This window comes from Scophthalmus maximus, chromosome 13 (genome assembly GCF_022379125.1).
Source record: "Scophthalmus maximus strain ysfricsl-2021 chromosome 13, ASM2237912v1, whole genome shotgun sequence".
NCBI lineage: Eukaryota > Metazoa > Chordata > Actinopteri > Pleuronectiformes > Scophthalmidae > Scophthalmus > Scophthalmus maximus.
Genome location: NC_061527.1, coordinates 6,847,067 through 6,872,210, shown reverse-complemented (window position 1 = coordinate 6,872,210; position 25,144 = coordinate 6,847,067). Strand labels below are relative to the sequence as shown.

At 43.0% G+C, this 25,144-nt stretch overlaps 1 protein-coding gene across 1 annotated transcript in view; it reads left to right on the top strand.

Moving 5' to 3' along the window:
- Positions 1 to 25,144, top strand: part of pde4ba (phosphodiesterase 4B, cAMP-specific a) — a 145,014-nt gene that overhangs the window by 12,063 nt on the left and 107,807 nt on the right. Inside the window, exons 2-3 of the mRNA XM_035648890.2 lie at positions 2,819 to 2,913; positions 17,681 to 17,919. Coding sequence (XP_035504783.1) covers positions 2,872 to 2,913; positions 17,681 to 17,919 — 281 coding nt within the window. The 5' untranslated portion in view covers positions 2,819 to 2,871. The remainder of the gene's footprint in view (positions 1 to 2,818; positions 2,914 to 17,680; positions 17,920 to 25,144) is intronic.

Genomic DNA, 25,144 nt, shown 5'->3' with positions numbered 1-25,144 from the left:
AGTCAGAAGCAATTCTGTGAGCGTTTACAGTCAGAATTGTTTTTGCTCGTCTTTCACAACATTACGATGGTTTTTTATGTTTATGTAATAGCGATGCCTCCTCTGGGCTTGTGTTGTCCTGCCTGCTCAAGCCGAAAGATGTCCATCTGCTTCGATGACACAAACTGTCCTCTACCACTTGATTCTGACCGTGTCGCAGAATACATCATCTCCACATGCCAGCGTTACTCTGTCCGCATGCAGCTTCGTTCAGGAGTATTCCCTTTTTCAGACCTCTTAGTCCTCCATTGCGTTCAGGTGTGCGGCACAGAGAGACATAGACATAGCTGCCATTGTATGTTGCTGTTTATGATGGTTGGGCTTCTTCCGCTCGCTAGGTGACCATGGCAACCTCAGAAATCGCAACAAGGGGAAGGACTGAAGGAGCGAAGATCAAATGATTTAGATGCGTTTTGGAAAATCCACAACTGCACAGTAAAAAGAAAAATTGGTCTCGTAGGGAGACGGGGAAAAGGAATTAACTTGTCAAAACACCAGCATGGTAAGGCAACACATTGTTGTTTTCACTCTTGGGTTTTTTAACACTAGGTGAAACGTGCCGGTGGAGGGTTTTGTTATGGAGAGAGGAGGGCTAACCCCCCCCCCCCGTTTCCAGTCTTAGTTTTGCTGTAGCCGATATATAAAGACACGAGAGTGGTATGAATCTTCTCAATTAACTCTTGGCAAAGTCATTTCATAAAAATGTCACTACTCTTTTCGTTAGGTCATCTAATTTTTTTTTTAGCTGACACACTTTACTTTCTCTCATTCCCCAATTTCAAAACTCGTTCTTCAGTCATCCTTCCTTCACCCTCCAGCCTTGTGCGCTTCATCTCATCAAATCCTATATCTGATCTGCTTGGCCGTCGCTGTCTTTTCCCTTCCCCATCTCCCCTTTCATCTCTTGTTCCCAAACCCCCGTCCTCATTTGATTTTGCCTATCTTTGCCGAAACCAGTCCTTTCACTGTTCTTAGTCATCTCCTTTCCCCCACCGGGGGCCCCCCCCTCTCTATTCACTTCCGCCACGGCCGATCCTCGCCTGCCTCTCTCTCTCCGTATGTTGGGAGGGGGGAAAGAGAGGCCGTCCTGGGTCACAAGGGGAACGTACGACTGCCTGAATCGGCCCGTTACAGAGAGACTTCGCTGTGTGTTGAGTCAGTCTCGTCGCTCTGCTTTTGAACGATTAGCATGGGGGGGAATTAAAGTGTGTGTTGAACCATTAAGGGTGCTTCAGGTCTCATTAGCTCGCTGTTTCATCGGCACATGTTATTGAGAGGAGAGAAAAAAAAAAATCATTTGTAATTTGCCAATTAAAGGGAAGAGAGAGAGAACTCATAAAAGATGGTAAGATTGGCATTACGATTTGAAAAACATCAGATGAAGAACACACACACACACACACACACACACACGCACAGACCAAATTGGATTTTGAAATTGGATTGATTTTGCACTTACACACACAATAAACACTTAATTTTTCTTTGCTCTGATCAATATGGGTTTTTTTTTATATACCAGTTGGCACTTTGTTTTTTTTAATGAGTTTTTTGAAGTGAGGCTGTGTAATCTTATTACATGACATATTTCAAAACAAGAGTGCTCACTGTAATTTGGGGGCGATTAGTGTGAAAATGGGATGATAAATTGCGGCGCTGTTTGTTTGTGTTATTACGTATTCATCAGAGTAATTCAGAAATCTGTCACCCGGTTCAGAACGGCGACTCGACTAGTTCTTAGACATTCCCACATGACATATCTTATTCTTGAAGCTGTCATCCTCTGCTGCCTCCACATAAACTGCTGCAGCTTTACCAGGAGGGAACCAGTATCGTAGATTCTACTTTAGGGGGGGTCACTGTGATGTGCAGTGATTTCTTGAAGTCTGCACTTTGTATTTTTTACCTCCTTTTTTTCCTTTTATTAATGAATTGTCTGTTTGTTTCTGTTCCCTAATGTTGATGGAATTTGTTTTAACCTGATTTGAATTTTCAACATGAATGAAGCACTTCATAACCCGAGTTTGGATAAGTGCTCAATAAATAAGGGTTATTGTTATGATACATTTTGATTACCCATATTCATACATTTGCATGCTTTGCAAATGTGCTTTCAAACATACCAATGTGGCAGCACCAATCACACTCGGACACCTAAGTTTTGTCTAAATTTTGTATTTTTCTACATCAACCATCGTCTGCTCTGGGGAGTCGTGGTAAAGGGGCATAAAGCGAAAATGAGTTCATCAAGGATATGGCCACGTTACCCGGGTAGCTGGCCACTCTCTCTCTTGTCTGTTGTTATTATGGGGCCTTTAAGAATATCTTTCACATTATCACAGAGCGGTGCGTCGCGGGGGATCGCAGAGCGCCGTAGAGCAACCGTTATCGCCTTGATGTTTCACTTACTCAATGTCCCCCCATGGAGCAGAATCGAGGTCACAGCTGTTTTGGGTTGAATTTGTTTTCCCTCGTAAAAAGACAGAAAAGAAAAGACAGAAAAAATATTGATGCATGTGGAAATGTGTGTATATTTGAGTAAATGTGTGACAAAAAAACATTGGTAAAGATTACAGGAAGTAGGATTACACATTCAGGACATAATTAAGCGTGAAGACAACAACAATGTGTCCGTCTGACAACAATGTCCCATGTGAACTGGTTAATCTCGAACCTCGCCCCATACAGTTTGCATGGCAAAAGATAGTTTGTCGATAATTGTTGTAAAAGAGAGACACACGGACCAAGTATAACCCTTTCCTGTATTCGTCTTTTCCAGGTGTGCGTGCGAAGCCGTTGTGGTTGAGCAGCAAGGGAGAGACTCGAGGAAAGATGAGGAAGAGCAGGAGCGTTCTCACGGTGTCTCCCAACAACGTAAGTCATCTCGCTCATGTTACAGGCTGCGCATATATACCAGACATCTGTCGAGGAGGTTTTAACATAATAATAATAATAATAATAATAATAAATTAAATTTATAGTATATTATACAGTATATATATATATTTACATCACACGTCCTCACAGGAGATGGGTTTGTCATTGTACTTAGTTATTCATTAATTGTAGCGTCACTGTCACAGATCGTGAGATGGGATATAAATACTGAAACTCCCGGAGTGAGAGAGACTGATATATATATTGTTTGATGCGTTTGATGTGACAAAATCTGCAGTCTGCATGTGGTTTCCAGTTGAAGCTGGGGAAGGTGCAGAGGGTTCCTCACGTACTCGGGGGGGGTGGGGGGGGATATAGGATGTTGTACTTTCTTCACAGTGCACCTCCTTTCCTCTCCTTGTCAATCTCCTGGTGTTTTGACAGAGCTTCTCTGTGCTTTGTCTGTCTCTCCTCCTCCCTCGTGTCTCTCCTGCACAGTTTCACCTCTTTGGATCTTCTTCCCCCTTCATTCCGGCTCACAGGTCTTATATAAAGTATATGTAAAAGTTATGTGATGTTTAAATCCCACAGTTACTCGTGTTTGCACATGTTGTTTGTGGCATTTTGAATGTCAGCACAACATATCCTGCACCTATATGCCTTGAGTTAAGCCAACACTTTTCCCTTCCGCGCAACTCAAATTGGCCATAATCAATATTTTCACTGAACAAAACTCACTGCACACCACTTGCTCAGCGCCAAACAGCAGACGGACACAGCTGCAGACTAGCCGGTGACCACAGTGGAGCGCTTAGCAGCTAGAGACATATTTCCCTCAGGAGTTGGTCAAGGCCAAAAGCTGAGCTAAAGAAAAAAATGGATTTGCCAGATGAACAGCAACACAACTCCATACGAATGACAATGTTGCTCTGTAACTGCTGGAGCTGCAACCTTTCCCCCCCAACAAGTCTAATATATTAATATTTAAAGGTGATGTTATATATCAGAGATGTTTCCTGCACTCAAGGGACGAAACATGTTTCAATGGCCCACCCTTTTTTAAAATCCGCCCCAACAACATCCATGTTTTTCTAGTTTGCAAAGTTAAATACTTTTTTTCCCCCCATCACACAAAGGCTCGAACTAAACATGTAAAGGAACTATTCAGTTAATCGTAATATGAAAAAAAAACTCCACAGTACCTTCCTTGAGGCGACTGCAGCATTATTAAGGGTTTCATGGTTGATTAAGACACCATCTATCCATGATAAGAGAAAATCGGTGTCGTTGGAAAGACTCAGCAGCGACTTAATGTATGTGACGCAAATTCAATGCGCCGTGTCATTTTTTTTCTTTCGCGACACTTGTGCAACACTTGTCTATTGTATGGACAGCGACCTGCAGCTGCGCCTCACAGTTGCTGTGGGTGTTTGGTACCATTGCTCAACTAGTCCATAGCTGAAAGTGTGGGTGTGCATTAGTCAGTCCTTTTCTCTCCTCATGTTAGTTTGAACATTGTGTACTGTTTTTCTTCTTCATTTGAATACGTCCCTCCTCTTCCTCAGCTTACTCTGCTGTTGCCCCCTTTTGTTGAAGATGTGCTGTTGTTAAACTTTGAGAAGACATCCAGTACAGTGACTCACAAAACATAAGGCCACACTGTTCCCAGAGCAGCTCCTTGGCCCCCCCCCCCCCCCCCCCACCTCCAACCCCTGATGTGATCACAGTGGACTGCACTCCTCAAATCAACACAGCCCACAGTTCTGGATGTCTGAGTTGCACCCATGCTGGTCTTTCTCATCTCTGTGGAAGACCAGCATGGGGGCAAGAGGTTAGGAGAGGGGAGATTTGTACCGTGTGTCGTTATAATATAATATATGATACCTTGAGATTGGGAATGATGATGATTGTAACTGTTATCACATGGAGGAGAAATGTCAGAATGGACAACAAATGTGTTTGTTGCCTGGGGGTGGAGAGTGGAGATATAAGGTTCAGAAAATGTAGGATGGCACCATGCCAAAACCATAATCCGTCAGTCGTATTGAGTCTGCTTTGTCACAAGAAAGACTTGTCACGTACAGCCTTGGCACCAGAATCTGGGACGACTGTAGTGAACTTGCCATTAATTTCTCACCAGCTCCGGGAGGCGCTGTTCTGGACTACAGCCCCGTGCTTTGACCCTCCCGCTAGGAGGGGAAGGAGAGATGGGAACTTCTACTTTAGGAACCAGTTGCGTTGGGAAAAATTACTTCGGAAAATTTGTCAACACATACAGTCAAAGACTTTTGAACTTTCCATTGGTACAGATCAACACCAAACATGCGTTTTCTCTTCATGATGATCTTTACAAACATTTACAAATAGGTGTTGAAGTGCGCTTAAAGAAATAGTTCAGAGAAATATGCTTATTCGCAGAGTCCAAGAGCTCGATGAAAAGACTGATACCAGAGTTGCTGTTTCTTCTAGTTTCCAGTTTTAATGTTAAGTTATTCTTAACACTTTTCCACTCTAGAACGAAAATAAGCAAAATGTCAAATTATTCCTCTTTAAGTAAGCATATTTCATTTTGATGTTGTATATTTAATGTCATTGTAAATGCTTGCTGATTGAGAGAAGGACTTTTCAATTTCAATTTACTGTACCTTGAAGTTACAGTAGATGGTTCAGTATGTTTATATACCATTTAGAAATTAGGATTTACATGTGTAAAGGAGGGGCAGGCTCTGGCTTCGTACCTGCTGTGCTGGGTTTGTCTTTTATTTGTTGGGTTTGTAACATGCAACTCAAACAGTGTTGTCTCCAGCCCCCATGGCCTCGTAAACATGAAGCAGGTATACCTAATGGATGGTTGAACGGTCCTTAACATACAATGTTTGTCCGAGTGGCTTCCACAGATGAGAAAACTAATGCTTTTTGTGTTGTGTGTTCACTTCTGTGCTCTTAGCCGAGGACAACAAGACTAGAGAGCCTACTAGTGTATTTACAGTAAGTGTTTCAGTGAAACCCATAAAGGTTTCCTGAATCAATGAGGTTAAGTGTGCTGAGGTAGGACATTGTTATTGGATTTCAGCTCCAACAGAAGGGATTTGGTGTCGCTGGTGATGCTTATCTGGGATTAGATTTGAGTGGTGGAAAGTGTGTGTAGACGAGCCGGTGAGTGTTTGTGTTAATGATTTGTCCCATCATGAAGCTGACGTGTGGACTGGACGTCTTCGCTGTGTTCTATTAGTTTGTCTGTGCAAATGATTAGGGCTTACTATGCACAGGGACTGGATTTCTGAATCATATGAGGTTGTCTGATTCCGGTCTGTCTGGTGGTGTGTGTGTGTGTGTGTGTGTGTGTGTGTTATTGCACTGTGGTGTGATAGATTAAATAAGGTCTCTGTGCCTTTTGGACCTAATGACCCCATTCCCATGCAGCTCACAGCTATAACCACCTCTGATCTGATTAGCTCTGACTCTGCATCTCTGTATGTGATTGTGTGTGTGGAAGTGCTCCAGTGCTGGTGTGTGTGTGTGTGTGTGTGTGTGTGTGTGTGTGGGACTGCTTGAATGCATGCCACCACTGGATGTGACTGTGCATATTTTGTTTCCATGCTACCTTTCACTCATCTGGATTAAATTATGTTTCAGAGGGTTTGTCTCTGCGCAAGTTTTACTCTCATCAAGTCCATCCACACCTCAAATATCCATCTGGGGGTCATAGCTTTAATTAAAACCTTCAAACCTTATCGTCTCTTCTGATTAATACCAGCAGGTGGGGGTCAAAATCTTGTTCAAACAACGTGCAAAAGAAAGTAAGTGAGTAAGTAAAGTTCATTTAGCATCGCACCTTTTACAGAGCAAAGTCGCAAAGTGCTTTACGAAAAATAAAAGGACCAGACTGCTAAACATGAACACACGTGTGGAAGTCTAGACCGTAGAAGACTAGACAAAGGCCAGTTTGAATAAATGAGTTTCCAGCGGCGTCCACAGGGACCGCAGATAGGAAGGGAGTTTCACAGTGTCTCAGTGACTGCAAATGCATTATCTTTGTTTTCAATCAGGTGCAAGGGACGACAAGTGAGCCCTTGTCAGGAGACCTAAGCGACCTGCTGGTTGATAGAGGGTAGAAGCAGGTCAGAGATTTACACATGTGCATGTAAGAAAAATCCATTTTTCTGACTTGTTCTTCCCTCCATTTTTTTATGTATTCCTTCCTCCCCTCCGACTCTTAATCTCTCTTACTCGCTCATCCCCCGTCAGTTTCTCTGACTTCCGTGAGCTCGCCGTCTCGTCTCCTGTCATTCTGAAGCTCACTCACACTCCCGTCTCTCCCACTCGTGCTGTTGAGGATTGTGTTTACAGAGAGCGGGGGTCAAACCGAACAGCTGTTCATTCTCCAATTTGACAGCTTGGAAGCTGAGGGTTGAATCTTTGCTAGGGTACCCAACGGTTTCATGGCGCCTCGCTGCCTCCTTCCCATCCTCTCTGCTCTTGTTCTCAATAATAATGTCATCTACCGTGTATCATATCTCTCCACTGATTCTATATTAGTCTCAACGAACGCTTTCCTCCGCCTTCTCTTTGTCTTTTGGGGCTGGTCAGGAGGAGTGATGCCGGTTACCACAGCAACCCTTCTCTCCCGTGACCTCTGGCACGTCGCCTGTCAGTCTAATGCCTGCCGCTGTTTTTGGCTCGTGCTTTGTCATTTCATGTACGTCTTCCGTATAAGTTGCCAGCGTAGTACTCTCAAATAGTAGTAAATTGTATTTCATAATCAGAAACCCTTTTTTGATTCAAGGTGGTAGAGATGTTGGCCCTTTTATTGCCTTACCTTCCCTCTGACATGTTTTTGTCAACGATTCAAACTTTTTCAAATATCATGCTAACAACAATTGTATAAGTGTGTGAACGCTTCTGTGGCTTAAGTTCATTTGTCATTTTTGCAGTATAACACTTAATTAAAAATAAAAATACTTAACACTTAAAACTCATATCCAAATATTATCCAAACCCTAATATCTGCCCAATTTCACCGAAAGCCTTGTCTGTAATCCTTGGTCTGTAGTTAACAATTGATTAATCTGCGTGCTATTTTTTTTTAATTAACTGATTATTCATAAATCATAAATCATGAAAAAAATGGTAAAAGAATTTTGGTAAAAGATTCTGAACATATTCAATCTACTATCAAAGAAAAACTTTAAATTCTCTTGTTTGAGAAACTGTAAACAGCAATTGTTTGGCATTCTTGATGATTATTTTTTGACTATCAGAATAATTTCATATTATGTGTGGAATCCGTGAGCAAAACCCAAACTCACCATCTTTGAGCCCGTGCACCATCAGCATCATGTTTATTTCATGTTCTCTGTGATTATTTATTAATATGTAGAATTATTTATTGAAATATCAATTCCTTGTTTCTACAAAGCACATGAACATTTTGAAAAATGTTGTCCCAATGTTACATATTTCAATTGCTTGTTGTTGTCCAACTGCCATATTTAAAAAATGTTTTCATTTGTTATTATTATTATTATTATTATTGTAATTATTATTATTATTACTTAAGACTGAGAAAATCAAAAGGAAGCTCTAACAATCACAATTTGGCTAAACTGCTCTGAAACATAACAATCTGTTTGCTGATGTATCAATGAATGGACTGGTTGTTGGAGCTCTACTCCACTTTAGATGTGTGCCTGGATTTTATTGATAAAGATTTGTGAGAGGGAGACATGTTGGCAGAATGTGTTTACCGTGGTGTTCTCTCTTACGTGGGAGCATTTTGAATATGAAAAAGATAAATAGCTTCTTCTGAGGGGGGCACAGATTTAGGCTGGATCACAATGTGTTTCTCTGTTTTGTTCCATCTCCCCAGTCCCTCTCCCCCGTCTCTCCAATAAACTACCCAGACATGCATGCTAAATAAATGAGGCTGAAATCTCCTGAACGCGGCCTTCAGCAAATTACACCAAACGTGTTTTTGTGCTTAAACCTCCGACAAACTAAATTTATCACGTCACGCATTTTTTTTGCTGTAGAGAGGGAAAGTAGGCAATTTATTTTATCTCGTCTGCGACGCAGGGATCAGGCTATTTCACAGCGATAAAGAAAAGATGACGATGAAAGAAGGAAAGGAGAGATAGTAATTCACCAAACGGTTTTATTAATATCCTGTTCTTCTTCGTCAACCCCTGGGGAATATTTCATCACTTGTAGCAGCCTATAAATTGAACAGAATGGAGTTATTAGCCCCTGAAATGGCCTTTCATTTGAAGACGACACTCGCTGTTCATTGCATGGAAACATTGTGAAGGCTTCCTCGAATCCAGTGATCATATTGTCTGCCGTTTTTTTTCTCCTCTTGAATCTGCTGATTCATTTTGAAAAAACCGTGACTCACTGGAGGCCATTCTCCTTTACATAATCCTAAAGATGCAAGGTTGCCAGCCCCAAGAAGACGTTTTTTCCCCGCATCCATCTTTGAATACAGCCGCACAGTGGCTCCCAAAGTCTTCACACCCCACACCCACTTTTTGCACATTTCATTGTGTTCTAGATTTAATGTTAAACTGCTAACATTTCCACATTCCCACCAATCTGCAAAAAAAAGTTTGCACATTTTCACAACTGTAATTTTGGGTCACGTCTTTGCACACCCGGGGTTTCTGTATCTCCATCTTTGGGTCTCTCTCCACAGATGTGCTGTGAGAGGAGCCCTTGGCTGGGCCACTCAAGGACGGTCAGGGACTTGTCCTGAAGGCCGAAATATCATTATGCCAAGAGGTGAACCGCTGTGTTGCTCCCAGGAGCCGGGTGTCTCTTAGGGATGCGACGATACATCATGTTAGCCCCCGGGTCAATACGTACCTCGGTTCTCGGGTCCACGCTTTCGGCTCTGCTTCGGTACACATTTTGTCCGTGAGGAGAAAAAAAGAAATTCTGCAATTCTCGTGTTTTTCTGAACCGGCAGAACAGGCTCGTTGGACGGCATCGGCAAGAGACGGCTGTTTTTTAACTGACGGTGTTACCTGCTCAGCCGCCCCGCATAGGCGACACGCGTGGAGCAATGTTTGCACACAGTAATTGTTCTGTTGACACAGATGCGCGTAAGCCGACCTAATACTTTGTTTTATTCATATTATAAAACAACCTTTTAGCTGCGACCCGTGTACATTTTTCAAAGCCTGCTTGATTATGCACATACTGTTTATTTATTCCCCCCCCCCCCGCACGTACGTAAGTGTGCGTCGAAAGGCTCAGTATGTACGATGCATCTGCATATTGCCGGAAGCTCTGCTCGGCTATAGATGACTACGTCTTATTCCATACAATACTAATCAGTCTCTTTCAGTCGCTCCCCTCCCTCCCTCCCTCTCCTGCTCTCACCCATCTTGCTTTCATTCTCCACAGCCTCCTCTCCCTTTCCTCCTGCTTTTACTCTCCCCTCTCTCTCGGCAAGTCCTCGTCCTCCTGCCCTGCTCCCTCGCTGCTCTCCGGTCGCTTACCCTCCCCTCTGTCAGGACTTCTTCACTCCCCCTCTTCGCTCCCCTGTGCTCTGCGCCACCTCCCTCTCTGTAGCTGATGGGAAGCAGGTGTTGTTTTCTCCGCTCCTCCCTTCATTTCCTCCCCGCTGTTTCGTTGCCGTGGTGTCAAAATGGCAAGAGTGCAGAGGGATTCGCGCGTCGCTGCGGGCGGGGTGAGAAATGGGAATGTGTCCTGAGATGTGTGTTATAGGCCGTATGTGTTTATGGCAGCTGATAAAAATGCAGGTATGTATCTTGATCATAACTAACAAAAACAACAACCCAACAACACACCATCCAAAAAACCTCTCGAGGGATCTTATTAAGATTCTTGTTTATTTGGATGATTATATTGCACAATGCATCGCGTTCGCATTAATTCTAAACTCTTTAACATTTATATTTGTTCCAGCTTCAGTAATTCTGTATTGGTCAGGCTATACCACAGACATTCAGCACTCGGCGATCTCATTTTGTACAGTACACCTCAAAGACAGGGAGGTTTTCACTAGAAAGAAATGCTCATAACTACTTGAGCAAAAACATTTTTTTTTCAGGTTCATCATAAAGATAATAGAAGATAATAAAAAAAAAAATCAAGCAAAGCTTTATTGCACTGCCAGATGTTTCAACAAGGCTCAACAGGATGCTCAAGGTGACAACATGTCATACAGTAAATAAGTTATTCCTCTGAGTGAATCCTCAGAGAAGAGGCGTGAGAGTGCGGAGAGCTCACTCTGCTGCTACTTGTGGGGACCAAAAAGAGCCAGAAGTACACTGCACTCTGACAAATGATCCACTCGAAGAACCTTAGTCGACTGAGGGGTCTCTGAGTGATGACTGTCTTTCAGGTGGGAGCCCCAGAAACCTCTGGGTCATACTCGGAGAAAGATTCGCCTTCACGGTAAAAGGGAAACGCTGCTATTTATAACAGACGGAAGACGAATCCCAGTCTCCCGTGTCCTTCCAAGGACTTCTTGCCGTGGAATAAAGGCCCTTTGTTTCCTCTCGTGAACACCGAGGACATTAACCTGTGCTGTTTATTTGTCTGCAGAGGACGGTCATAAATCACACAAGCGCAAACAGGTGGCTGAATGCCGCTGTTTGAACAAACGACCGACGCGGACATTCTTCTGCCCGAGGACCGTCTCATATAGGACGTGAGAGATGGCCGTTGTATGAGCTGGTGCAAATTTTAGATTCGCCAAGGCTGCAAAGGTACATTATCATCTCTCATCCAGCAGCTGTGCCTGCTGTGACCTCGATCGCTGCTGGGATTGTTTTTTGTGTGATTTCAATTGGTGTGTGCATGAAATGCATGTGGTGACTAACAGACTTTGTTCTCATTTGTATATTGTGTGTGTGTGTGTGTGTGTGAGTAATGAATCTAATGAATATGCCATAGTCTCAGTACTTAGTGTTCCCATGAAGGCAAAGATAACATTAGGAGTAGTGCAGCTGATGGGCTAATGGACTTCTGCACCTGACGCACTGCCCCACACACACACACACACACACACACACACACACACACACACACACACACACACACACACACACACACACACACACACACACTATACATATACCAGTCAGCCACAACATTAAAGCCAGTTACCGGTTTTAATGTTACTGCTGATCAGTTCACATCCCAGCAGGCGAAGGTCATCTCAGGACAGCAGGAAGAGTACGAGAGAAGACTTGGCGTTAGTCTTATCTCAGATTTTTTTTTTTCGCGAAAAATAATAATTTTTTGGATTCCTTGATACCCCTTCTCAAAAAGTGGTGTGAGGAAATCTGGCAGATTTGTGTACTATTGGACGAAATATTACGAACGCCTCCCAGATGATTTGATTGAAAACCACTTCTTTTATCAGCAGCTTTGACAGTGAGTCAACAACATTTTTAAGGTTACTTCAGGGCGAATGTAGCACAAAGTTATAATCAGATTTCTTTTTTCTTTTTGCCTCTGACTGCCTCTCCCCACTTTATTGCACAACTCTTCACACAGTTTAGATCTATGCACGATTAAAGTGAAATAGGTTGCACCAAACTCAATAGTAATTGGAGGATAAAGAGTCGACTGACATCACTGTAGTTTTGCTATCTAACCTGACACTCCTGACAACTGAAATCCAGTTTTATAATTGTGTAAACTGGGAAAACTTGAAATGAAGACTTGTGAAAAGAGAGACAGAAATAACCAAAGTATCTGGGGAGTTTTGAGTTGAGTCGGACGCTGGTTTTGTGTTCTGAGAACTGATTTGCTCAGAAATGACCTTCATGTGCTACTACACCATTCTTTCCTCAGTTATGTTGCGGTTGTTAACACTCGGTGGATTACGTGCAGACGCATTCATTCAACTATTCATTTTTTGGGAATAAGGAAGTACAACATTTATTAATGGCAACACACTCACCGGGGGGGTGAAACAAGCACACGGCTGTTACACCAGAGACTGGGATTCAAATCCACACTCCTCTGTTTTTAGGTTTACTGTAGGAGACAAAAGTAAATTAACTGAACCAATCACATGACCTCCTTGGCAGAGGTAATTAACAATGTATCTTAATGGGAAATGCAAATCAGTTGCAATTATGTTTCCTTGAAAAAATTAATTTGCCGTTGCAATCTAGTTGTATGAAATTGATTTCCTAGGAGACGGGGGTGCTTGGCTGAAGTGTCAGCTGATATCTAGTTTACAGCGGTCACCTGTACAATTGTTCCTTCGGCTGTTTGGGTTGAATCAAGAATCAACACTGGCAAGAATGACGCAAGGCGAGAGCTGGCCTTTTCGCACTCCTTTACATTTGGATAAATATGATGCAGCAGCTCGTGACGCTACGAACCATTCTGCTCTGTAATGGATTCATATGTATCTTTACAAAATTGAAGAGGCAGAAGACAGATGAGATAAACGCAATCACTTCTCTGCATTTACTGTCTGTATCCATGACTCAACGGACCGTTCCGGCTTTGAGAACGGCGATTTAAAACCTGCTCACAGCTCCATGTGTGATGAGTCAGAGCAGTTGATGAAATGTTCTGCTACCTGTGAATCAGAAGAAGAAGGAAAAAAAAGGACTATTTCATGCAGAGGACAAAAAACGGAAACGAGTGACGTTAGAAAGGAAAGTCGCCCTCGTCGAACTTTACTGCCGGCGTCATTCTAGATGGTGATTCATGTGTCAGGGAGCTGTTGAGTTCTGTGGCTCCTACCAGGGCAACGGATGAACTCCAATATACAGTCAGTGGCCACATGCATCCGGAGCAACTCACGCTGTCACGCAACAAGTGAAAACCATCCCAATTCAAATGAATCCTTGAACAGACGGAAACTCTTCACACCTCAGAGGCGCCGACCGAGTCAGGACGGTGGCCAGGACAGGGCGGTCGTCCGTCGCCGTCTCTCTCCAGTATCACCTGGTCCGACCCGGTATCGTGTTCCGCGTGTGTCCGAGACATTCGACCTTCACCCTGCACTGGTTTCTTCTTCTGTGTCGCACGTGCTCCGACTCTCTATCTAACATCAGCAGCCTCCTTCCTTCCTTTTTATTTATCCCCTCTGCTCTGCACTGCAGTTCTTATCACTCACTGTGCCCTTGCCTGTCCGCCACACTATCTCCTCTCGGAGCTTCTCTCTCTCTCCCGATTCCCCGGCTCTCGAAGCAGACGTCTCTGTACAGCATCACAGAGCAATCCTTAATGCAATATAGCGGTTCTTTTTTGGTCTGTTCCTTGTTCCCTTGCAGCACAGAGGAGCCTATTTTTGTTTCACTGTAACTATTTACCGCTTTGTATTTCATTACATAATGTTTCCTGCCTTTAGTTTGCGGCCATGTACTTATACTCTCCTGAACAACGGCAGCCGAGCTGATCTGTCCCTCGGCTCTGTTTATTTTCCCCCCGAACAAAGCGTCGGATTGATGGATTGATTTAGTTATCAATGGCTTTTGAAATTTAAATGCTGCTTTAGATGCAATTCTGAACATTCACAGTGCCTTTTATTTAAGAAGCCTGTCAGAATCCTTTCCTGCTTAAAGATTGACTTGAAAAGAGAAGTGAAATCTAGTGCTGTGTTTTTCGTTTGATTTCCTTTCATCAAATGTATTTAGTCATAGTAACTTCTAGAAACTCACTAGAAAGAGGACAAAAACTTTTGAAATGCATATTTTATAAAATAAAAGAGTAGAAATGAGAAATGAATGGAGTTCATTTCAGTGCAATTTACATCAAAATTGAAAAGGTGACACCCAATATGCAACCGAGACTCAAAAAGCGGCCTCACCATGATTGCTTGATCAACTTTAATATCTCAAAAGGAAATGATTTTCAGTGCGGCCACTGTTATTTGTCTTAGAGAATAAAATATTCACTGCAAAAAACCCAGTCAGACGCCCAATACCATCGTCCTACTGTACCACAAAGGCAGAAGAGAAATGATTCACGATACTACTCAGTACTACTCAGCACTGACCTACAAAGTTTAAGTACAAAAATTTGAAGTAAAACCTGAAATGCAGAGTGAAGCAATGAGTATAAGGGGTTTGAAGCCACACATCAACTGTGAAATACAATATTTTTTTAAGAAAAAAAAGGAAAATATCTTGTTCAACATTAAACCATTATCTGCCACGATCGGCTGTAGGGGAGCATGGACCCGAGAAATGATGTATCTGCTACCACCAGTATGTCAAACGAGTATTCAGCAAACTCATTTTCCCATTTGCATCAGTTCAACAGCCTGAATCTCTTTGGGCTACGGGAAGCCCCCGAGGGGAAACCTAGTCGCCGCCCCCACAGTTAAAAGTGAGCAAACTCTTTGTCACAGTGGCTCATACAGCATAAGACTGACAATGAACTGAGATGGGGATGCTTTCATCAGCGTCTCCGGCAGCGTGTGGTTGGTTTGATAATGCACAGAAGAAGTTCCAAGTGGGCGCAGGAAGGCAACGAGCCGAGAGGAGCTTTGGGACTCGGAGTGGGAGGCTGTATTTACCGGGAGAAGGACTTACTACTGGAGACCCAGTAGGTATCGAGCTCAGAAACAAATTGGCACCACTGGCAACTCTGACTCGACCTTTTCTCTCTCTCACAGTAATAGTCCAGGACCAGGAGTAAAAGCACGTCTTTGAGAACAAACGGCATCGCTGTAGAGCTGGAGCTGGCACTTTCCATTATCAAATAATCTGCATTTGTTCCTTGGGCCATAAAACATCATAGAATGAAAATTCCCCAACGCCCCAGATGACACGACTTGTAATCCAACCAACTAGCAACCAGATAATTGGTTTACTATTACAGTAGAACCCCAGTAAATTGTATCAAGGGAATAGTTGGATTTTTTGGGCTTTGAATAATAATGACAACAACAATAACTAACAGTGGTAGACTTTATGTTTTAAAGTGTTTTACGGAGAACACACAACATCAGACGGGTAGAGTAAAACAATGGAACATGAGCAGAGGAAATAGAACGACAAAATTGAGAAACCATATAAATAAATAAATGGGATCGTCGGCATGAATCTGAGCCAAAGTCGATCATTTGTAGAAGCTTTGACAAAAAACAAATGTTTTAATCTAGCTTTTCATTATCGACGAGCAAAGTGATTCATTTTCTGTCATTGGACTAATTGATTAAGCTCTTCATCAGTTTTTCTAACACAGCGAGAACCACGAGATTACCAATAGAGCCTTTAGATATTATGCTGCGTGCGCACAAATGGCTCACAGCAGTTCAACCATGACCAACGAGCTTAATGTCTACACACAATCATTTGGTGTTACCATGAGGCTGGCCGAGATCTTCGTCATGTAACAGACACGGGCCCGGTCCGTCCGTGCGTCTTGTTTCCGGCCAAGCGCGTGATGAAGTGCTGCCAGGGGCCTTCTTTTTTCTTTTGCTGGAGCTATTTCAGCTTCTAACACCGCCGACATTGAACCTCGGCACGCCGAAACAAACGAACTAATGTGTGATGGGAAGCTTGTGAGTGGTAGCCGTAGGAAAAGAAGACATTTTACCAGAGTGTTTTTAGAATGACTGTAGAAAAAAATGGGGAAATGCATTTTTTTTTGTGTGTTGTAAAGTGCAATTTCAGATAAAAGCGAAAGAGAGAACTTCCTTGTGGAGAATAAAGAAGTGGTAGTTTTTTTTTGGCCCGCGTCCAACTGCCAGGATGATTTCTAGACGTGTGTCTGAGTTAAATAACACAGACTGATCAGAGTGACAGATAAAGATTGAAGGGTTTCCTTGTACATTTCACTTCATGCGTCATTTCATTTTCGTCTTTCGTGCAGACGTGCATTCTTTTCATTGATGCACCCGCTCGCAAACACATGTTCCCTCTCTCTCCGTGTCTCTTGCTCACTTGCACTTGTCAAGATTTATCGTGCCCTTCAGACTCGTGTAAATTAGACGGCAGCAGGAGAATAAACATGCAGGTATTCATGCCGCCGCACATGGTTTTGCTACATGCAGCACATGTTGAAACATGTTGAGACAAATGAAGCCGGTAAATGACGCAGAAGGACGCAGGAGGGACGAGTGAAGAGGTGATGGGGGGGAAGAAAGGGACGTGGGAATTATGCTGCTTTACTGTACAGTAATCAGCTCAGTGTTTTTCAGCAGATATTTACAACCATGTCTGTATTATGATTTACATATTGTATGCATATTCAAATTATCATAATACAGAAGTGGTTGCATTTCATCCTTATGTGTAGTCAGGAGGTTTGATGATGATGATTATTATTATTATTATGATGGTCATTTTGTGAAGACAGTTTCAATGACCTCAACTTTAGGAAACCATCTTTTTACACTCCGATATAAAAGCCTGGGGTTGACGAGAAGAGGGTTCGGGGCTCTGCCGTAGTAGTTTGGATATATATTTTTAATATTAATGAGTGGAAAGTGGGTTATGTCTGCTCAACACCCAGTTTAGTCAGGAACAAGCCTGTGGCGCCCCTTAGTGGGCAAACACCTGATTGGTGAAAAGCTTTGGTTCCTGTAAATAAACGCTGAATTAACTTTCGTCCTTTCCTCTTCTTTTCGTTATCTCTCCGTTGTCCTGTTTTGCTTCTCCTTCCATATTTGAATGTCAATGAACACTTAACCTTCACCTTCCCCCGTCATGCACTTACACTCTCCTTCATCCCTCTCTCTCTCTCTCTCTCTCTCTCTCTCTCTCTCTCTCTCTCTCTCTCTCTCTCTCTCTCTCTCTCTCTCTCTCTGTACCCTCAGGATGGCAAAGAGCCTCCGGACTGCTGCCTCAGCGAGTCTTTCACTTCTCCGTCCTGCACGCTGGGGGTCGACCTGCGGCGCGGCCGCCGCCGCTTCTCGGGCACCCTGCAGCTGCCGCCGTTGTCGTGGCGTCAGGGGGAAAGGTCGCGGACGCCTGACGAGGAGATCATGGCCAGGCCGACGTCCCTGCCGTTCGGGGCCCCTCCCAGGATAGACATCACGCCGGTTGATCCTGAGTGGTGAGCGAAGTTTTAAGAGTAGAACTGCGGTGCCTGGTTTCCTTAATCGATGGGAAGTTGACACGGTGGAGATGCGGTGATTTCAACCTCACGACAGTGATGTGACACTCTTGTGCACACTCACTGTCATGGGGGGGCAGAAGGTACAAGCGAAAATACTTGTTCACCGTGTAACTGGATAGGGATGTACTTTTGCTGATGTGGGTCTACAACAGACACAATACTCACTCGCTCACGAATGACTGAATGAATGTCACTTTTTCTTCAATTTCCTCCAGTGTTGACTACCGATAAATGACCATTTCCCATGAAACAAAGCAAACAAAGGCCACTTTTGACAACTTAATAAACAAATGAAACACTTTTGAAGTAAAATATAATTATTTTTTGACTACATGATTTACTATGAATATCATACAGCAATGTCAGTCATGTGTATTTAATGATTGACCATTGTGTTCCATAGTCAGCATCTACAAAACCAAACTGATCACTGAGACAAGAGATCAGTAAACGACTGTATCCAAAATACTTTTTTAGAATCTTAAAAGTGTCAGGAGGTCAGAGAGGGTGAACACTAACAGGTCAGCTGTGATAGACGGAAAGGGAGAAACACGTGGTGAGAGCAGTCAGTCCGTAGACTTGGGCCTCGTCCACCTCTTGTGGAACATGTTAATAAAGTAGTTGAAAAGAAGAGAGGCAAATGGACGTCAAGGCAGTTGGATGAGATTTGCCTTGAGATGCTGAAGGTGCTTGATATTGTTGTGTTGTGCTGTTTGAATATTTCTGCAAATCCACAAAGAGATCAGGAAAAGGCTTCGAACTTAATACTTACACCTCAGTCATCATGTATATCCTCGTCCTGGAGGTGGCGCCTTGGGATCAGTGGTGTGGGGAGGTCTTGGTGGTGGGTGTACTGCAGCTTCAGTGGGCCTGATCCCCCGGCCAACCCTTACTACATAAATATGAATGTGATGTGGAATATAACTGTGCAAATCTACTTAAATACTGCATATTTCAATATAAATTAATATGCACTTTACTTGAATATTTCCAGTTTGGCACTGGGTGCAATCGCTGTGAGCCATCTGGTCATTGTACAGTTAGTGAATGCTGTGCTTGTACTCTATTTTATATTTTCTTTCTTCAAGTTTATTCCCGGTTGGCATTATGCTGCCTTTTCACCGACTCTGTGATTTAGTCTAAATCTCGTTGCGCAGCCAATGAGCCGGAGACTGTTGTTTGGTGATGTGTTATTTTTCGTTGATAACGTACCGTAGTTCTGTTTGCCTTGTCCAAACGTGACCTCTGGCATATATCTCCTCAAGTGAAAAGAAACGAAGAATGTGTGTGTGTGTGACATTGGACTGTTTTTTTCATTGCTTTGAAGGGAGTTGGGGCGGGGGCGGGGGGGGGGGCACTCGGAGGTTAACCAAAAGCAATTAGAACAGCTAATCATTGCAGACAAAGTTATGTTATTGCAAACTGTGAGTTTCCCCAGTCACACTGAGCCTTAACTGGGTTTCAGAAATCTTATTAGAATACCTCTCTGCATCAGTGACTGATCTGTCATGTTGCATTCAGCCCTTTGAAGATGACACTGCCTTCTTTCATTATTTATGCCCCAGGTCTTCGCACGCACGCGCGCGTGCACACACACACACACACGCACACACACAGCACCAGGTACTATGTGGAGTTTCAGATAACACAAACACAAACAGCAAGTGGCCAGTCCTCGGCGGGCAGGCAGTTGTCCAGTCGTGTCAAATTCAGATACGCTTTTACTTCACTTGCTAATTAGTCCTTATTGCTTTTGTTCCCGCACGCGCGTGTGTATATGCGTGTGCGTGTCAGCTGTGACAAACTGCAGCAGTATGAGAGCACAGTGATGTTCCTTTCTCAGATTGTTTTTGAATAGTTCAAACCCTCGTAAACTCTTGACATACAAGAAGAAGGAGATATTTGACAAAAAAAAATCCCCAAAAATATTTTCTATTGCAGTTAATCACTTCATGACCCCGTAGACTAATAGTATGTTGTGTTCCAACTGCAACTCCCAAACTTATTCTTATATGCAAATTATTGTATAGGATAGAAAAAAAAATCAAGAATCAAATTAGTTGCCCGCCATTGTTACCGATCAACTAATCGATTGCAGTTATAATTACAATCACGCTAGAGCTGTTGGCTCCATCTCATTAAGGAAATGAATTCAAGTCATGGAGGTTGGCACACGGAAAAGAGAAATTACAATTATACACACAAAGCTTGAGATTAAACATAAAGTCAAGACACATCACTGAGTGTCTGAGGAGTTGTGCAGTTTTTCTTTCTACCCAAAGAGGGCAGTGTTTTGATGTTGGACTGGAGGGACATGCACACGCACACATTTAGTCAAAACTGATTTGTGACAGTTTAAATGAAAAAAAGAATCAAACATTCAGATTTTTCAACACGTGGCTTTGAGGAATGGTTTTAATCTAAAAATGAAATGAATCATGAAATGAAGTCTTGTGGTCGTTCCAGACCTGAATTTTGTCCCCCCTATAATGTGTAACCCAACTGAAAACATATATTGCTTTTTGATTACTTCAATAGGATCTGATGATGGCTTCCATTTCTTTTTTTGTTAACAGTGATTTTGTCGGCGAGCGTGCGGTCCGCTCAGGCAACCGCCGACTTTATAGCAGGTGAGGTGTGTGTCCGTCGTCAGTGACCCTGGTGCTCGAGGCGGACATGTTTCCCCTATGTGCTTTTCCCCCCTTGGGCCTCCTCGCTTTAAAAAGTCATCACACTACGTCCCCTTCAGGCATCGCTGCTGCTGAACATCAGGGTTGGAAGAACCTTCCTGAAGGACCTCAAGTCTGATTACTCTCTTTCCCAGATGTCTGTGTCTGTGTCTGTGTGTGTGTGTGTGTGTGTGTGTGTGTGTGTGTGTGTGTGTGTGTGTGTGTGTGTGTGTGTGTGTGTGTGTGTGTGTGTGTGTGTGTGTGTGTGTGTGTGTGTGTTGTGCATTTTGCATTTTGTGTCTCTTGTATTTGTCCGTCTCCTCTCAATTCCCTCTCTTTACAATTCTACTTATTTAAGTGCCGCCACCAATGTTTGTCGTGCGTCTGAGGTGGAAACAAGTTATTTTGGGATTCAATTATATTTCCTGCTGATGTACACAATTGCTTCAGAGCTCAGAATCACCCAACGAAATTAATTGTTGCAAGTGTGTGTGAAAATTAGTTTCAATGATTTGAAAAACACTGTATATGTGGCCAGTGGATGCATTTTGCAGTTGCCAGGTACACTTCATACACTATTACCCAATGCTCTGTGCTCTGTCACATCACGTCTTTTGCCAGTTGTCACTGCATATGCATGAACCTTAGGTGTCTGCGCCAGACGGAAGAACTATTTAGTAGCCTGCTGTATTATTTGTTCGATGAGACAAACAGGGGAAAAAAAGAAAATACTACCCCGCCAAGTTCATGACACTGTCAATCTCTCAAAACCATTACTATTATTGTATATGCTTGGAACATATGTACATTTGTGCCTGATAAAGTTTTTCCAATGACCGTTGTTTGTGAACGACTGGACCGGTGTTAGCGGTGGCATGGCTGCATCTTAGTAAAACTAAGGATGATGATTGGCCTAAGGACACGGGCTGTGGATGACCGTGTGTCAGGAACTAGATATAAACCTTATGTTGCCGTCGGACTGTTTCCCATTCATTTCTTTATTGCCAGTGACCACATTTGTTTCTGGTCCTTACTTTGATTGAACTTTGATTGAAGTCGATGCGATCTCCTCATATGTCTCGTCTGTCTGACCAACAGTCCAGTCTGCATAGATATTAATTTTGCACTCCCCTCTGACAGAAGGCTGTGGACCATCAAGAACAAACACCTAACACCACACTGAAGAAGATGCTTTTGGCCACAATAAAAAAGTACATTTTGTCTGTTTGTTTGGCTCAATTCAGTTTGACCAGTTTTGGCCCTACTTCAGTTACTGTTTTTTGAGCCAGCGGCCTTGTTTATGCATGAGAAAAGGGTAAATCCTGAAATCTAATTTATTCTCTGACCAGCACCAAGATTATTGTGTTTTCTGAACCTGTTAATTGGATTAGATAAGATGGTCCCTCTCTTAGTAATGTAATTTTGTTAAAGTCCCCCAAAACACAACAAAGGAGAATGAGGAGTACACTTTCAACAAATTACATTATTCCAAATGCTGAAATCAAATTGTATAAAGAGGCTGTTTAGTTCAACGATGCCACTTCAGTTTTACTGTTGGATGATGTTTCGGAGTTGCCCGATAAAAGAATATTATTCTAATTTATAGCAGTGATTACATGAAAGACGTATGTGCACATGTCCAGAGTGCTAACGATTCATCCATTTATAGACCAGGCCATTGATGATATGATATCCCACTATGAATGGAATTTTCCACTCTCTCCGAACCTGATTTGAAACTATTACTGGATATGTTTTTCACTCGGGATCAGGACGGCACCGGGCGGATTATGGCTCGTCTGCACTGTGTGTTCTTTGGTTGTGCGGCGGTGTGTTGTAGAGCACTGCCCTCTCGGCCGGTGTTCCAGACGGCTCTGGTGTGGGGGCGTGAGTAACGCACACAGCAAGTGAGCACAAATTGGATCTTTGAAATCTGCCGTTTCATCACGCACAGAGACCGGACCGGACCAGACCGGACAAATTATGCATCGAGATTACGCTTGTGTTCCTGTGTAGTTCCGGAGGTTCAGCTTCGGCCACGAAGTGGATATAAAAACGTATTCAACAACACCACCTCCTGACTTTTACTCATTTATTGTCACGCAACTTTGCGGATGAATTAAACATGTCAGACACAATTAACTGACAAAAACCTTTTTAATTTCAAGTAAGACACTATGAGGAAGTAAACAAAGGCCAATGGTGGAAGTTTGACTAGTTCATGCTGCTCCAACTGAGCAGAGCATTTTTTACCAACTTTATGTGAATAATCTTTTTTGGTGGGGCTCTTGGTGCAGCACCAGTCTGTGCTGGGGACAGTGAACATACTTGAGCATCCTTTTGCGCGATTATACAGCTTCTGCATCCTCGCGATGAGCTGTCTCCATCTCCACAGCTTCGGGAGAGTCATCGTTACCTCGCCTGCTCTCGTAATCCTCTCACGTGTTGAGTGTGTAGTAAACCTGATGCTCGCAGTGCTTTGGTTTTTGAGTTGACAGGGATGTTGTTTAACGGGAGAACTGTCTTCATGCTGCGGTCTCACGAAACGTCCCAGGGAGAAATCTGTCGCAGACATCACTCACACACTCCGTGTTTTCTAGGATTTCACACAGAGGGGATGCCAACAAGGTCACCTTCAAAACACAACACTCGCCTTTTCTCCAGCCATTTCATTTTCCTTCTCTACAAGCTTTTATTCTTTGTATATATTTACATTGATCAACAGGGATGTGATTCATTCAGTTAGGTAATGTTCAGCACCTTCTTCAAACCTTTTCCCCCGGCTCTTCAATGGCCATTATCTCCTTTCTCTTTGTGCTCACGTCTTTCTTTCTCTGTTGAACCACGGTGAATGAATACAGGTCTGTTAATCTGGGCCACAATGCACAATTGTTTTCCACTTATCTGAGACAGGCGGCGTGTGAAAGAGGGCATAAGGAAGCGGCATCAAGGACTCTCTTTCAGAGATCTAAACAATCACACACAAATACACCATCACCTCCATCTGACCCGCACACTCATGATAAACACACAGAGACATGCAAGAACCCCTCACACACACACACACACACACACACACACACACACACACACACACACACACACACACACACACACACACACACACACACACACACACACACTCACTCACTCACTCACTCACTCACTCACTCACTCACTCACTCACTCACTCACTCACTCACTCACTCACTCACTCACTCACTCACTCACTCACCACAAATTGGCACGATATTGAATAATCAATTCACTTATGTTCCCCCAACAAACACATTGATTTCAATAAGTGCTCAACAAATTTTTATGTCATTTCCTGTCAGTGCCAAACTGCAGTCACCACAGCACAGCAACGCAGAAGAGCCATGGGGCTCTATTATTATTATTATTGAATATTTTAATCAATTAATTATTTAACAAAATCGAATTGTTAATAGAAATACGTTCCGTACGCCTGAAAAGCTGGAGGCAGAAATTTAACCATGTGGCTCAACGGGTGACTTTCTCATGATTGGTCACTTTGATCATCAGACAAAACATCAGTGTATTTAGCATCGTCATTGTGAGAAATTTTAGCACCCAGAGTCCAGACATTAGCATGAAACTCAGTGCACTGATTCATGTCACAGAACCTTCAGACCATAGCCTTAGATTCTTAGTGTTGTTTATGCCAAATGAACAATTACTCAGTAATTCTGACCGCTGTTAATTTTGTCAATAAGTGATAAAGTCTTATGACCTTGATCAAGGAAATGACATCGCAACGAGGAGCCGCCTGAGCTCCTGTATGGTTGTACTATCGCACATCTCAGCTCTATCTGCGCTGTATTGTGAGCTTTCATTTAAGCCCACAACACGGATGTACAAACCAGAGTATAATGAAATGGCCCAGTCACCTTCTAATTCGATCTCTTTGCTTGTCTGCCCGTCACTCTGATTCATGCTTTGTCATTCATCTTTTGTCACGGCCCTTTTAAGTGCAAGAGCCAGCAAATAATATTTGAAGGTTTCTTTTGTCCAGGTGTTTTGGGTTCATTATATAATCCTTTATTCAATATTTGGCAGCAGATTTGATCGGATTCAAGATGAAATGGCAAGCAGATGGTGAAACTGAAAATTCAGCCTTTTTCATTATGAAGTGCTTTTCAAATCATGTTGATGTTGTGGCTCTGGAAATGTCTGTAGGTCGGAACTCCTCGGTAGATTGTCATGAAATGAAACGTCAGCCATGCTCCCCAGAGGACGGAACCCTCTTAATTTTTGCGCTCCTTTGACTATTCCTGCTACAAGCGGGATGACACATTTTGCTTTTAATGAAATGTCTTGATGTCTAGTGCCCATGACGAAGACTCCTTATGGCTTTTGTGATCCCCTGAATGTATCTTTAGTCCCACAAGCAACTTAGTCTCTCTTCTATTTATCCTATAAAATATCTTAGTATCTACAAGATGCTATACAGAAAACTCCACTCGTATATG